Source organism: Microtus oregoni, unplaced genomic scaffold, assembly GCF_018167655.1.
Source record: "Microtus oregoni isolate MIOR12 unplaced genomic scaffold, Mior012 000045F_ref0000178, whole genome shotgun sequence".
NCBI classification, from domain to species: domain Eukaryota; kingdom Metazoa; phylum Chordata; class Mammalia; order Rodentia; family Cricetidae; genus Microtus; species Microtus oregoni.
Window position 1 is genome coordinate 1,822,246 of NW_024543219.1, and position 17,239 is coordinate 1,839,484.

Here is a 17,239-nt window from a genome sequence, read left to right on the forward strand (position 1 = left end):
GAAATGTTTTTGAAGAAATGACTCAATCTATATATTTAAATGAACTTTATCCACTTCCCAATGTCTACGTTTCTAATGATGCCTTTACACAATTTTTGGAATTTCTTTTCAGAAATTACCTTCAAAAGAAATGTGATAGACAGTGAAGAAAACCAGACTCGATATTAGTTACCTTAGAATTTACTTTTTTCCATTACGACTTCTGTTATAAGCCAAAAGAGAAACAGCTGTAGCTAGCGAATCGTTTGCCTCGTCCTCTTAACTTGGGTGTCAAATAGCTTTATGTTCTTCAAATTTAAAAAATATATATCTGCTTACTTATCTATTTTATGTGTTGGTGCATGCACCCAAGCATACATATGGGAGTTGGTTCTTTCCTTCTACTATGTGGGTTTCAGGGTCAACAGGCTTGGTGGCAAGTACACTTAGCTGCACAACGACTCTGTATGTATGACCATTTCCAAAACTTTCAGCTGTCTTTGAAGGAAAAGGTTTTCCATTATAGAAAAACTGAATATATAACTGCCATTGATACCAATTTCAAACAAATTAAATAATAGCAGAATCATAACCATAAATGGATTGCTTTCTAAAATGAAATCCTTAAAGGTGAATGTATCATTGAAAACATAAGTTCCAGTAGCTTCATTTGCAAATTAGCTACGCTATTTTCCGACATGCTCTCTGAACATCCTTTTGATGGTAAAACACATAAAAACAGAGAGTGGAATCATGGTTGGGGACTAGAGGGAGGAGAGAAAGGGAGGTTAAGTAGGACAGAGTTTCAATGCTGCAAGATGAAAAGCTTCTGGAGAGGGATGGACAAAGACTTAGCCATTTAAATATGCATAAAGAATGGCTAATGGTACATACATTGTACCATGACTAAAACATTTTTAAATTAAAAAACTAAGTTATGTGACATATACCCACAAAATGACAAAGGAGACAACAGATGATTAAAAACACAGATGATTATACTGTCAACATATAAAATATAAGTACACATAGATGACCGATCATATCAAAATATTAATATACTTATTAATATTTTGCTTACCCCATGGAAGTGTGAAAGCTACACCAATACAGTGACTTGATGTCTTCATACTCCACGGTGCTGGTGCCTATCTCCTCCTCTCACCCAGTTCCGCCCAGGAGGGAGCCTCTGCGGCTGGCTTCCCCACACCCTTCCAGAGCTACCCTGAACACGTGCCTGAAGTGGGGGCTTATCACCTTAACCTATTCTTAATGTGCAGCAGTGCTAACACACGGGAACATATTCCTTCTGTCTCTTCAGGGGACACCATTCCACTAAGCTTGGGTTAAGTACTTTACAAATGTGAAAGGCTGGCCTCACCTCATCCGTGGCTGGTGACATTTAGGCCTAGGGAGTAGAAGTGCCTCTCTGAAGGTCAACTTAGTTGAAATAAATATCTTCTCTGACTTAGGGGGGAATTTTACCTTAAAAGTAGCAAAGGCATCTGAAGCGATATCAAATGTCGACAGCTCCACATACTTGAAGAAGTCTCTGAACTGACTAGAAAAGAGGACGATTTTGGCAAGTGGTTCGTGTCGAATACATTCTCTTAGCATAATCCCACAGCGTAGGGCAATCTGTGGGGCTTCATATCTAAAGCACAAACAAGAGAGAAAGCAGAACAGTTATTCTACTAACAAAATCCATCAATGGCATCAGAAGCACCAGCTCAGTTGTGCTGATCACAGAAACACAGACACTATTTGTCACAGTTCATTCGAACACCATTCATTCAACCCACGGCCTGCTATGTGCTGGGCACTAGTCCCGATGTTGGGGACACAAGAGCACACAGGGAGGTCACTGTCACTGCAGCCCCAGCATTTTAGTGAGGGTGTGTTTGTTGGGAGGAAGAAGCTGAATAGAAAGAATATACAGGTCATTTGCTAGGCTCTGAAGTGCTGTGAAAACTGAAGGCAGTAAACTCGGCTATCTCAAGTGGACTACTTACATGTATGCCTGTGAGAATATGAGGGAGTATTTTAATTTATACTGAAGGAGGAGGAAGAAGCTTCAAGGCAAGAACAAGCTTGGTGAGTCAGAGGAGAGGAAATGTAGCCAGCATGGTGGGATGGAGAAGGCAGTGAGGAGGATCACAAGAGGGCAGGGCAGGACCAGATCATACACATACATTTGAGAGCTAAGGTGAGCAGTTCGGTTTAAGTGTGATGGAGTGTTTAAAGCAGTAAGTTATTTTGTTTTCAATAGAATGCTCTAGGGGTGGGGTGTAGTGCAGTGAGAGCGATTTTCAGGCATGCTGGAGGCCCTGGTTCGACTCCCAGAGTCATCAAAATAATTTAAAAAGGCCCTGGCTACTTGTGAATAAGGAGTAGACTGGGCAGCTAGAGTGGAAGCTGGAGGCAGTGAGGGTGAGGAGGGGATGCCTAGCAACAGTAATGACAGCCTGGTACGGTGGCCGAGGGAGAAAACAAGACTGTAGGTAGACGTTGATGATGCTGCCTAAAAGAAGAGCCAACAAGATTTAGAGATACAGGAAGTGGGGTTGATGAGGAATGAATCCATGCTAAGGATTCAAGAATGATTCCTGTGCTTAGCTGGGTGGATGGTGGCACCATGCACAAACTGATAGAGAAACGAGATAGTGAAAAAGTTAAGAAATTGCCACTGACGGTCGGCCTCAGTTTAGAGATGGCTAATACAAAAGCATTGATAACTCCTTGTCAGCAGAGTACCCGTCTTGAATTAAAGAAAAAGACAGGAGAGAATTATATATAATATAGCCTGTAAGCAACAGATGAACAGTAGAGGACTACCTCCTGACTGGCTCACTGACATCATGAAGTGCAATTATGGCTCATAGAAAAGTACACTAGAGAATTTCTACAGAAGAAACAGAGAAAGGCTGGCACACCAGATCAGCCCCATTTCCAAATAGCATGTCTTTCAAATGTTAAATTCAACATCTGAATGAACACGGGACTGCGTTACATTCTACTTCAAGAAAATGGTAACAGTCCAGATAAGACAATTCCTGTATTGAATGATCCAGTGGCAACCATGTGCTAAATTCAGAGAGACAGAGCAGAGGCAGCTGCCGCTGGAGAACACTGGAGAAGCAGAGTCAAGACAAAATTCTACCATGGTTTTACAGATTGACATTTTCCATTTCAATCAAATTCGCACTAAGATCTGGTTTCAGTGCAAGGCCTACAGAGAAGACTGCTCAATGTCTCTGCTCTTGAAAAGGCATCGAGTGCAGTGTTCTCTGAGAACAGGATGGTGTGGCACCCACAAAGGAACAGGCTTATCTTTCAAACTTACCACAAGTTATGAAAGGGGATATACAACTTATTGTTCTTCTAGCTCTGGTTTTAATATGGATGTTTTGGGTTTAGTGATGGATTAAGTACATAAATTATATGTGACACAGAAAGTATAAAATTTAAGGTGAAGCTCCACAACTTCCATTTTGAATGCCAATTCTGTTTATAAGCTCATTAAGCTATATAGATTTTGGGTCTGGTTTTTGATGTGTTTTTTTTTATTTATTTGCAAATGTTTTTATAATAAAGTTTATTTTAAAAATTTAAAATGAAAAATATCTACATAAATTAATTTTGTCACAGATTATGTTTTTGGTAAATAAAATAAAAAAATCAAATGTCTGAAAGCCAAAACTAAATAATTCTTAAATAAAACTTAAAGAGGCTGGGGCGAAGGCTCAGCGGTTACAAGCACTACTGTACTTGCAGCGGAGCTGAGCTGGGAGCCCAGCATCCCTGTCAGATGACTCACAGCTGTGGGCAGCTCCAGCTCCAGGGGAAGGACAACACCTCGGCCTCCAGGGCATTGGCACTCATGTGCACATTCCCACACACAGATGCGTTTTATACATAATGATAAGTAAATATACAAACTTTAAGATAGTTTATGAAAACTTACCAACTACTAATGCTAACATTTTGTTAAGTAATAAAAAACAATGTACCCTTTTTCATATGACCATATTATTTTTGCATGAAATTCAGATACAAAAAATAAAATTCCGTTTCCTACACATTAGGAAGTAGGCTACTTTACAAAATTCAAATTGCCAAAAAACAAAACCAAAAAACAAACAAACAAAAAAAAACAACCAACCAAAAAACAGTAAGGTAAATAGCAAAGAAAATTCAGGGTGGTACGGATTTAGTGTCACGTATGCTAAATGAGAACCGCTTTGAGTACTATTTCAGTGTTCCTTCAGTAGATCACAGCAGCACAAGATGCGGATATGTTCAGATAGACGTAATTCTCTTTAGAATGGAAAGAGTGGCCATTTCTATTAGCAATCTCTTATGAAAGGAATTTGGAAATCAGCCTACTGGAATTCACTGCTGTTAGATATGAGATGTTATAAAGATGTAAAGAGGGGCATATTTTCTTAAATGTCAAGGAAAAAATACTAGTTACACTTACCTTACTACGAGTAAGAGTATTAGAGGCCATAAAGTAAAGGCCAGTGGCCTAGAGCAGTGTCCTCAACCTTCCTAATGCTGTGACCCTTTAATACGGTTCCTCGTGTTGTGATGACCCCAACCATAAATCTTTCACTGCTACTTCATAGCTGTCATTTTGCTACTGCTATAAACTGTAAGGTAAACATCTGATATCACACTAAAGGGGCCCTGACTCACAGGTTGAGAAGCACTGGCCTAAGGGGTGAACAGGACTAGATAAACACACTATCTAGGACTAATTAAAATCTACACTCACTGGTGAGATATCTGTGACCTTACAGGATCTGGCTTGAGGCCACCAGTTTTCTGTCCCACCTCAGCCCTTGTGCCCATAGAGGACGAAGTTCTCTCGGGCAGAATGTCCCTCACACGTCTGGCACCACAGTGCATCCTCCAGCACTTCCAGGGCCCATTTCAAGTCCTTCGTACTCTTCCTCCGTTGCACCCCACAGAGCCGTCCCTAACCTCACACCTGCACTCTTCCCATCGCGCAGTATCCTGTCACACTGTACTAAGTCCCGACAAGCCGGCTTCTATCACTTCATTTCAAACAACTTCATGTCTGGGGATGTGTTCCACTCGCCCTTTTACATTTCCCTGTTCTTCCAGTCCCAGTGGGCGTCTATGTCCTGCTTATTGTTACTTCCCCTCCCCCATGAGCTCCAGTGCCTAGCATGCTTTTCAGTGTAGGCACATGATGACTCCAATGACCCTCAAGCTCAGACTCAATCTACCGATACCAGAGAACTCTAATGGGAGTCCCTCTGCCTTACACAAAGGCTGCATGATCTCCAGCCAACATCTCTCATTCCTGAATTTAGTTTCCAAGCTGAGACCATCTATAAAAAGTTTCCACTCCAAGTTTTGGGTATAATTAGTTCTATTTTTCCTTTCAGTTCAAGAAGTTTATTGGAACCATCTGTGATGCGCTGATGGTTTAGTTTTGAGAACCGAGAGAACATTTAAAAAGTACTCCACTGGGGAGAGAGTACTTACCAATTCATCCCAGGAGTTTACCCCAACAGTGGAAAATGTCATTCTCCGACACAGCACTTCTTAAAGTAAGGAACACAGTGGGATGTTTGGGAATTTTCTGATTTTCCTCAATATCGTCTATGGGGTCCATAACTCACATACATCACTTCAACCTGACAATCCTGGTTTCCTAAGTTAATGCTTACTATATAAAGACATGTTCCATGCACCAAGCCTGTCTTAGGTTTCGAAATTAGTCTTTATCCTTCCTAATCTGTTCTATTCCTGTCACAGGGCCTGTGACTAACCACACCACAAATGGCTAGCCTAGGGCGGGTCACTGTTTTATAAAGCTGAATCATATCTTCCCTGATTTATAGGTTAGACAACCACAGTCTGAACCCGACTAGTTGTGTCAGCGTGGAGAAGGCGCACTACAACATATGCATGTTCACTATGGCAGCAGATCAGAGAAGATCTTTCTAAACTTACTTAAAGCAAAACGGAAGAGTGAGCGTCTTTAGAGAAATCAACCTCAACTGACCAGGAGTCTCTCTCCCTGCTGTCTAGCTTAGGAAGTACAGGAGGGTACTCTGCATGCTGATGGAGGAGAAAAGACATCAGCAGTCTCACCCACCACTGGATCCCGCACGTCAGAATAACAACCTGGCTGGCACGATGTCCCCATTGGTGCAAACAGTGGTGTGATGGTTACGGGGTAACAAAACACTTTCTTTCGTCTTTTTCTTTAAATTAGATAAGAGGCCTGGTCCATAGGAAGGATTTCAAGGACTGGTATTGTAAAACTGGTATCAAAAACCTATGGTCAGGGAGATCAAAGGCTCTACAGGGAGTACTTACTATTGCTATTAAATGGTCATACTGTTAAACTGCTTTCTAAATGCTTGTTTATACCCACGGATTTGTGTTCTTCTCAACTTTGCTTAAAAAAGTCGCTTTTTTTTTGCATTGCACAGCATTGAATGCAGAGTCTCACATCTGGTCAGGGTGCTGGGTATAAGAAACCCTAAGTGTTCAGCTGAAAATCTCTATTAACTCTTCAACTCCCACACCAGGTGCAGGGAAAAGTTAGAGTGGCCAGAGAGAATATAAGAGGTGACTGATGGGGAGGAGAGCTGTGGAGTACAGACTTCTGGACATGACATGACAGCAGCCCACTCAATTCACAGAACCTGTGGTTATTTGCATAATACCTGCACACGATTGTAGTAATAAGGGCGGCGGGGCTGTGTTCCCAGCACCCGGGCCGCCTGCTCGGCTAGCTTATGCCCCAAAATAATTACACAGACACTGTATTCTTTTAAACACCGCTTGGCCCATTCTCTTCTAGGCTAATTCTCACATATTAATTTAGCCCATTTCTAATAATTTGTGTATGGCACCCCAAGGTGCGCTTACCAGGAAGATTCTAGCCTATGTCCATCCTGGGTGGGAGCTTCATCCCGGGAGCGGGGCATGGCGTCTCTCTCAGGCGTCTGCTCCCTAGAGGAGAGCTGTCAAGTCTCTGAGCTCACTTCCTCTTCCTCCCAGCATTTTGTTCTGTTTACTCCTCCCACCTATCCTCTAACCAATAAAATGGGCCAGGGCAGTGCCTTTATTAGCCAATGACCTTCCTCCATCATACGATCAAGCCAGTAAGAATTTTACTCGGAAGCCCCACCCTAGGCAAAGGAGCTAAAAGCAATTCATGGTTACTGAAGGAATGAGAGTCACTCTCTTTTGGGGATGCAACCACTGATAGTTTGCCCATACCTCAGTGGATGGTTCCATATCTGTGTGCATGTGGACAGCATTAACTGGACTCAAGGTATGATTTTTCCTATATTATGGTGTTATTAATACCAAAAGGCATTCATTGATATGATAAAAATATTTTATATAAGTATATAACAGTTTTAAAGAATAAAAAGCATTACTAAAATAAAAAGGATAAAAAGAGCAAATGTTTCAAATGGTCATGAGTGCAATGACAATTACATAGAAAGTGCCAGAAGAAAAATCTTGTGTAAGAGCATCTCAAGAACAAAGACTGTATTATACAAAAGAAAATGACTTGTTGTTACTGCTGGGAACAAACAATGCCATGTGACAGCCGTTGGCAAATGTCTTATAAAATGTCATTTACTGAACATTTTACCTACTTAATAGTCAAAAAGATCTACTTCTAATCTGGAAGCATTTACATAATTTAAAAATAATTAATTACCTTGTTCACTGTGAAAGGTTAGGAATGGTAACAAGTCAATTTAAGAACTGGGAGTCTAAACTAATTTCTCTAAGAACTATTCCTCATCAAAGAACCAGAGGCCAGATCTGTGTCTGGAGATGTGAAGTTGGGTCTAGTAGATCTTCTTGCATCAGAAAGCAAAGAAGTTCTTTCAGAATATTTTGGTGAGGTGAAAAGACTGTATCCAGAAAAGGCCACAGTTAATTCAATGTAAAGAAAATTCTGCACAATACTGAACTATGTTGGAATATTTCCTCAGTTAATAAGATGCCAGATGGGCATGCTTGTGTATGTGAGAGGAGATGGAAGTAGAGTAGAGACAGATGCAGATAGGGAGAGAGGAGAGGCAGGAAGTCACCAACACCAATGTAAGTTCCTAGGACAATTACTTATCCAAGCTGAAAAGGAAAATAAGTATTTATTCTGCCTTTCTGATATGAATTCTACTTGAAAATAACAGTTATGGTGTATGAAAGTTATTTTTCTTTTTAGAAAACTAATTAACAAAAGATTGATTTTGAAAATTACTTTCTGTGACCCCTAACAAAATAACTAAATTAGACAATGCTTATCACTGGTTGATAAAAAGATCAATGTAAGGATGACAGAAGAGCCTTATGATTAATTAGATGCTACCATCTGAGCCCAGGACCCAGTCTCAGCATCTTTAGAGGGATGTCTACTGATGTGATGGGAATGTTGACTACGGGGAACTACCAGTATAATACTACTGCCAAAATAAAAGCTCAGTTTGAATCTAATAAAGTCTTTAAACAGACCGAGTCTAGAAGCAAGTAAAAATGGAAAGATTTACTATTATTTTAAAAACTTATTTAATTCAATATTATGGGGAGGGACAATACATATGCCATGCATAGAGGGCAAAGAACATCTTTCAGGAATGGGTTTAGTGTCAGGCTTGTACAGCAAGCACTTTTACCTGCTGGCCACCTCATGCCAGATTAAGTAACAATTTAAATTACTCTATAAGAACGCAGTGTGACAAGTCCACAACAGAGGACACTGTGCAGGACAATCACTTATCAACAGACTCATAGCACAGAAATGTGTGGATGGATGAGGTGTTGAGTGAGAGGGACTTAACATTTTTTGGCTAACAAAAAATCATAACCAAATACACTAAGTAGACCTTGTTAGGATACTTATTTCAATATGTGAAGTATAGGGAAAAAAAAACTATAAGGAAAATTGAGTGTAGGAAGGGTATTGTTACAGAATTTTATTAACTTTTAAATATACTGTGGATAAATGAAGTTATCTTTCTTTTTGAGATACTTATTAAAGTGTTCAGGGAATTGCTTTTTAAAATACCTCAACTAAAAAGGTTGGGTGCCACAGAGACACTGATCTGAACTCCTGAGAGCTCACAGTCTCTAGACAGACAGCTGGGGAGTCTGCATGGGACTGAACTAGACCTTCTGCATGTGGACGACAGTTGTGTGGCCTCATCTGTTTGTGTGACCACTGGCAGTGGGACCAGGATCTATCCCTGGTGCATGAGCTGACTTCTTAGAGCCCATTCCCTATGGTGGAATGAATGCCTTGCTCAGCCTTAATGCCCATGGGAGGCCTTACCCTTTCTGAGGCGTGGATGGGGGGATGGTGGCTTGGAGGGAGGTGGGCAGGGAGCAGGAGCAGGGGAAGGAAGGGGAACTGTACTTGGTTAAAATAATAAATAATAAAATGAGTAAAAAAATAATTTAAAAAAAGAGGGTTGGGTGCTGCACAGTGGCAAGATGGCGTGTACCAAGCTAAGTAGTGATGGCTGAGTGATGGGAACATGAGCTGTTGCATTTGGTACTTTTGTAGATGGTTGGAAATTTTTGCAATGAACTTAAAAACTAAGATTTGGGGAAATATGTGTGGTTTTAACATTAGGTAGAACATCTCATCATAGCTTTGATTTCTTTATGGAACACCGAGAGAACTTTAACGACCTCATTTGCAGCTGGAATGTCACCTGTCTCAGCCAGGAAAAAGTTAATTTAGAATGAAATGGTCCTTTAAAAAGTCCTTTTTATAAAATGTGGGCACTAAGTTCCTTATGCATCACATGTAGATTCTTCTTATTATACAAGTATCAATTTCTTTCTACGTGATACTCCATGTGGCTGGACTTGTGTTTAGTGTAGCATATTACCATTGAGCCCCTAAACAATGCCACTGTTTGATATACAAGTTATAGCCTAAATTTTCAATGACCTTCACAACAAGTAATTTAGTAAAAATGCTGACTTTAACAAAGGGCTAAACAGGAAGTGCCCCTTCCTACACTGGATGAGTTAAAGCTAATCCAGCCAATGTGTCTCCTTATCCACCCTGTCCCCAGAAGCACCAACAATTTAAACTCCTCCTCCCCCCACTTACATCTGAATGAGAATACCTGGAAAGAAGTGGTGTCTGCAGAACTGACTGGCTGAGGACTACAGTGGTGTGGTGGGGCTTTTGTACTGCAGGTCTGAGCCTTATCTTGGGGCTGGATTTAGCCCCTAACTAGTCATTTTCTTGCTTATTTCTGTGTCAGAACACCCTGTGACTGACAGATGAAAACCTTTAGGAATCTATTAACTTGATAAACCACTAGATTCCACCAACTCAAAAGCTAAGAATTATTTGTAATGCAGAGGTAAATGTATGATTTTTATAACTCAATAAATAAATAAAAGAGAACGGCTGACATTGGGCAACGGGACAGAGGGATGGAGAAAGAAAGAGCAGACTCTCAAACTGTGTATATGCCACTAACACAGTAAGACATTTACACATAGGCAGGGGAGGAACGCGACACAGGTGGGAGAGACTTCACGTGCGGCACAGCACTGGAAACAAGAATACTAGGCAGTGAAATGAGCTGTGCTGGCTTGAGATACGGAACAGGAACAGAAAGGGAGCACGGGAGGGGGGAAGGACCGTCACCTGCTGTCTGCATGTCTCATGGCACCTAGAGCACCAATGTTGAGGATTCAGAGTGGCTTCGATATGCTCAAGACACGTGTGTGAGTAGACTAAAAAAGCAATAACCAGGAATTCCTGGAGTTCAGTGTTCCTCTGCCCCTTTATAGCTCTGTGTAAACATCTGTTTATACCCACAGAGATCATTTATCTCCACTCTGACATGTTAGCTACTGCAAGAAGGCTTAGCCCTATCGTTTGAGTTGGAGAACTAGAATATGTATGTGCGCCAGTGCATCTGTGTGTGCAATGATGGGACAAAAGATCATGCAAGCAGAAAAACAGTAATAGGGCAGGTATGCACGGGGAAGACGAGGAAGCAGAAGAAGTATATAGAAAGACATGGACAGCAAGAAGGCAGAGGAAAGAGAGGCAGGAAATGCAAACAACACTGACAAGGGGAGAGCTCAAAGGAAGGATGTCCTCTAGGTTTACGCCATTTAGAGCCGGATCTGGAGGGCTGCTCTTACCTTGCAGACACTGACCCTGCAGTTCTGGGGCCAGGGGGCACACTGCATACTTTTTAACAGCTACGCCTGAGAAGCCAGGTACCTACCCTTTGAGGAGCATGGACAGGATGTGAGGGTGAGAACTGATGTACTCCACAGTAGGACTCCGTGCACCAATCTGTCTTCTCAGGATGTTGTTGAATATCTGGGTCACATCTTTTTTTCCCTGTTAAAGAGACATGTCACCATTAAGTAATACACTTTAAATGGATGAACTGCATGACGTGGGATACAGACACACATTCTCATACAGATAGTGTCACCCAACATGAAATGAAGAAGCAGTAGTTTATTCTGTTCATTTATCTTCACAAAGTAGACTAACTGGGTGCAACGCTTCACCCAGTGCACACAGTGGGGACCTTAACAAGCTAAAGTCCATTTACACAACTGGAAATAGGAAGGCACAGATGGGTAGAAAGTAGCAGTAAGAATTGAATTTTTATGCTTTTTCTCCTTTTAGTTCTCCCAAGAAGAAAACAGTAACTGATATTTTTAAACCTCCATAAATGAGAGAAAATAGAACAGAAGTTAAAAATAAATAAAATGTGAGGGTCAGATTCTTCTTTCTTGACATATAATTCTGGGGAACACTATCCCTTCAGTTTATCTACTCTTTTACCTTGGATCCTTTAAAAAAAAAAACTATGTTTTAAATGATATATACATTTAAATTGCAAGTTTTCCGTATGTAATATATAGTTTGCATGTATATGTCTTACCTATGTGAAAATAGACTAGAGGAGGAGAAGAAGAAACTTTTGGTCCCAATTGACTGAGTGAGAACTACTGCCAATCTTGGAGAGAGACGGTTTTTGAGTTCTTACACATCTTACCACCTGAGCTGAGCCTGATCCTCTAAAAGAATCCATGAGCTGGACCATGCCTCACATATAGAAAGAGAGGCAAGAATGACACCAATCATCCTGCTCTTTGTCAACTGATGGCCAAAGGCTCTGACAGTTACTCTGTGTCCCCTTCAAAGCATCTTCACTCTGCAAAACCAGCTACCAAGAAGTGATGGCAGTCTCTTCCCCTAAGATCCTCAATACCTCCCTTAGGCTTAGAAAAGTCCAGTGCCTTCCATTACATGGCCCTGCCTGTTGCTTTGCATTTCTGCACCAGGCTCTCTTACTTCCAACTGACCGTATGGCGTATGCTCACAGTCTTCAGTATTCGTGCAGCTCTGGCTCATGTTCTCCTTGTGTCCTACATGCAGTTCTACAGTTCATTTTTTAAGACTCAATAGGGTATTCTACTCTGAGATGAATGTCCTTACTATATTTAATAATACATGCAGATCTCTGAGTCTGAGGTCTACAAAGTGAGTTCCGGGACAGCCAGAGCTGTTCCACAGAGAAACCCTGCCTCAAAAACCCAAAAACCAGACCAAAACAACAACAACAAAAGGTAAGCAAACAAATAAGAGTGTATCATCAGATACATGGAATACCCATATATCTCTTACCATAAATAGGGAACTGAACCCTCTCATTTTTAAATTTGTCACTTTTCAATACAAAAGACACACTTAAAAAAAAAAGACCCAAAACCCAAAAATGAGATCAATAAGGTTATTCATTATTAACTCAGTCTTAAAACTGTTCCTGTCCTCTCCAGGATCTCATATATTCCTAGTTGGCTTCCAACTTGCTCTAGCTAATAATAACTGAAACTTGTAATCCTTCTGCCTGTACTTCTTGAGTGCTGGGATGATAGGTCTGCACCACCACACCAGACTGATGCAAGATCTATGATTAGGCAGAAAGTTCTTAGCCTTCACAGTAACAAGATAATGAAGTAATAAACTGATTTCATGCATGCCTTTAATCCCTGGGAAGCAGAAGCAGGTAAATCTTTGTGAGGTTGAGGCTAACCTGGTCTACAGAGTGAGATCCAGGACAGCCAGGGCTATGTTGAGAGACCCTGTCTCAAAAGAACACACCCACCAAAACAAACAATCAGGGGCTGGGGAGATGGCTCAGCAGTTAAGAGCACTGATTGCTCTTTCAAAGAACCTGGGTTCAATTCTTAGCACCTACACGGGTGGCTCACAACCACCTGTAGCTCTAGTCCTAGAGGATCTGATACAACCTCTGTGGGCACTATCCATACATGGTGCACAGTCGTATGGGCAGGCAAAACATAATACACATTAAAATAAATAAAATTAAAACCTAACAAACAAGCAACGCTGAATCCAAAACAACTTTTGTTCTCAAAAAGTTTCTGTCAATAAGATGAAAAGAGGGCAGAGTGGGGAAAATACTGTAAAAAGCATCCACAACGAAATACCAGTAGCTAGAGTACAGACTTAACAGGTGAAGACATGAAAGATACTTCATTCACCAAAGAGGCCATGTAGCTAAAGACAGGAACATCATAACCTTCAGGAAGTGTAGGCAAAAAGCGCCACGAGATGTATATTACTCATTCTGACAGATATGGCTGAAATGAAAACTAAAGACAACGGGAAATACAGCAAAAATGAAACTCACACTGTTAACGGAAATGTAAAAGATGGGGCAGGGAGATGGTTTGGTGGATAAAAGATAAACGCACTTGCTGAGGGCCTGAGTCTGATACTCCCAATCATGGCGGGAGTGGTGCAGGAGAATTGACCATACAGCCAATCCACTGTGCCAATAAAGCAACCTTGAATCAAAGGATGGAGTCAATGATTGGCTCACCAGGACTAGCCATAAAGTTTTTGGAGGGTTTAGGAGCCCCTCCCCCAAGAGGAGGAGGAGGAGAAGGAGTTCTGGGGAGTTTCTGCTGCTGGTGGTTCAGAAAAAATGTGGAGAGAGGGTCAGTCAATCACTCTGCTTTCATTGGATTTTTCAGGTCTTTATTTCAATTTCTGACTTACGAGGTTTTATTATACTAGAATAAATTGGGTAATCATTACATGTAACAGCCTCATGGGAGAGAACCCACTCCTGAAAGTTGTCCCGACCTTCACAGGAGTGAGCTGTTGCAGGTGTGCCTATGCACACATACAAAAATAGAAATAAATATGAAGTTTTAGAAAGGAAATGTAAAACATTTCAGCATTTGTCTAAGAAACACATAACTAGCTAGCCTATCAGGCACTTAGGCAATCATGATGGAGGAAGAAGTACATGATTACCCGACCGTGATGCTCATGCATTACTTGTAGTAGCTGAGCTGGAAACAGCCAGAAAATTCTGCAGCAGTCAAATGGTTAAAAAAAACTGTGGTCATTCAGCAGCCAGAGTAATAAACAGATTTAGTTTAGTAACTTCGATGGGTCTTGAGAAATTTGTCCATTATGAAAAACCAGAAGGAGAAGGTTCCACACTAGAAAGCTCCATCTATATGAGGATTTTGAAATAATCAAGTTCTAGAGAACAGTCTAGTTTGAACAGCTATAAGTCAGGGATGTCTGTGGTAACGGAAAAGATCCACATCAGATGCTGTCAGCGTTGACAATCTGGCTGTGTCAGTTTTGCAGGACTTTATTCTCCCAAAAAGAAGGTGAGGTCCATGGAAGTTCTCTGACCCATTGCTTACATACAGGTAATTAACTACTTCAAAACAAAGAGGTTAAAAAAACAAAGAGGTCAAATTTTTAAAAGGCATTTTTCTTTGTTGATCATGTTTTAAATAACAAAATTCAGCTCTATTTTTATGTAGACACAAAGAACTATCCTAGTTGCTACAATAAAGAGCAGCCAACTGCTCGGTATGGTAGCTCACAACCATGATCCTAGCTTGAGCTACACACTGAGACTGTCTCAAGAAACAAATCAACAAAATAACTAAGCAATAAAAGACTTAGTAATGAACCTAAGTTCAATCCTGGAAGGAGAGAACCAGCATCTGCTGTAGCACACACCCACAAATACATGTGCTAAAAACTGTGGTCTAACTAACTAGTAGAAGTAAGAAATTGGAATGTCAAAATATCAACAGATGATTTAATATCAGAAATAGCTACAGTTTTCCATTGCTGTCACTTTCTTTCAGAAATATTAAGAAATTAGGGCAGAAGGGGAAAAGAGGGTGGAAAAATTAAGTGTGTGTGGGGGGGTGTTGGTTGATTTAGGGGACTGAGAAGACAGGGAAATAAAAACTCAGTACTGTAAAAGCAAATTATTTCTTTCTTTAAAGTATCTCACCATACCCAAATGCAAATTTTAATAAAAAAAAAAAAGCAGGACTCTTGAGAGCCTGTGATGTACTTAGAGGAGAAGGACTGCGAGGCACGCCCTAGCCCCGTCCTACCCCCACTTTGGGAGGGGAGCACTTCAGTCCATAAAAAATGTTCATAGTACCTGAACTTCTTTTATGGGCGCTGTAAGTACTATATTCGTTGTATTAAAGAGGCATTTCTGTAAGCATAAATGTAGCTTTAACTGAGAGCAATCCTGTGGTATGCAAATCTTCCTAGACTCTGCAGGGCAGTACCGTGGACTAAATGCCAGCCCTGTTCGAAATGTCCTAAGGCTCTGTTTTTCATACCTCCCAGTAAAATGCCACAAAAACATTTCCACAAGGCATCCCGGTGACCAGCAGCAATGCAGCTCCACAGAGCTCCGTCCAGCTTCCACACAGAGGGAAGCATTCTTCCAGTTCCTTAGCAAGTACGTGCAGAGGCAGAGGGAGCCCCTGTGGGTAACAAGTTTTGCTACTAGAGACCACTTCTCAAACCAGACCAGAGGGTCCAGATAAAGAGAATTAGAGAAAATGGGAATGCAGAAGTTGCCAGAGAAGTAAAAAAATAGAAAACGACTAACATGTTGTAGATTATAAGGAAGCTACATCCCAAAAATGAACAAAAATAATGCAGTAATTTAGGATTACATATTAATTAATGGATTTTCAGCCTAAAGAGCACTTTTCAAGCAGGATTTTGCTGTAGCTTTGGAGCCTGTCCTGGAACTGGCCTTGAACTCACAGAGATCCATCTGCCTCTGCCTCCTGAGTGCTGGGATTAAAGGCGTGCACCACCACCGCTAGGCTCTGAAAAGCACGTCTTAGCTGGCAAATCCATAAAAGGTGGCAGCTATCTGTTTAATGAATTAATGAATGGCATGCCAGGGAGTAGCGACTGAAATCAAACAATAAACTGAGCAAAGGAGTAACATGGCCAGAGTAACTGCTGGTAAGTGCAGAGACAAGGGAGGACAGGGTTAGAAAAGACTTGATTTAAAATTGCGGGTGTTGACTTACAGACAGCATGCACTAAAGAATTCCTGGGCCAGCAGGATGGTTCAGCATGTAAAACGCTTGCTGGGAAGCCTGACAACCTGAGCTGGATCCTTGGACCTCCACAAAAACGGAAGGAGAGAAAACTCCATGAAGTCATTCTCCTGTCTCCATACACATGCTGTGGCAGGCATGTCCACGCACTCACACAATAATAAGGAAAACAAAAGTATTCTTCAAAAAAGGGACAAAAGAGCCCCCACTTTATAACAGATATTATGGTAAATAAACACAGGAAAATAAACTCATTCTGATTAGTTATTAAGAAATTGCAAAGCGAATTGGCAGTGAGAGAACACTAGCACCTGGACAGGTAAATGAAAAGACAGAAGCAAACAGCAACACCCAGCCATCTCACTCATGGGCACTTTGTCTACGGGAAAAGAAAATCTGTTTTCATATTGAAAAACACTCTACACAAATGGACATACAGCTTTCCTTGTACATGATAAAACTGGAAACACAGCAAGTATCCCCCAGGGAGGGATGAATGTCCAATGCAACATCCATACAATGAACCCATCAATGAGAAGGAGTCTGGGCAAGGCAAAGGCTGAGGAGAATCTCCAGGGCGTCACACCGAGTGAGAATGAGTTAATTTCTCAGTGAGAAATCACTACACACTTCTAGGCTAACAAAAGGAAAATCTCAAGTATCCTGTTATTCAACAACAACAACAACACAGACTAACTGTAACAGTATTGTGGTACTGTGATTACTTTTAAAGGCCTGAAGAGAAATCTTGGTATTGTGTTCATGAGGACCCAAATCCAGTCCCCAGAACCCATGTAAAGGTAAAGGG

At 41.1% G+C, this 17,239-nt stretch overlaps 1 protein-coding gene across 6 annotated transcripts in view; it reads right to left on the reverse strand.

Moving 5' to 3' along the window:
• The window catches only part of Cab39l (calcium binding protein 39 like), a 103,743-nt gene that overhangs the window by 25,768 nt on the left and 60,736 nt on the right, over positions 1-17,239 (reverse strand). For all 6 annotated transcript variants that reach the window (XM_041633816.1, XM_041633817.1, XM_041633820.1 and 3 more), the window contains 2 exons: positions 11,253-11,371; positions 1,465-1,633 (listed from right to left, as the gene is read on the reverse strand). In XM_041633816.1, the coding sequence (XP_041489750.1) occupies positions 1,465-1,633; positions 11,253-11,371 (288 nt within the window). The remainder of the gene's footprint in view (positions 1-1,464; positions 1,634-11,252; positions 11,372-17,239) is intronic.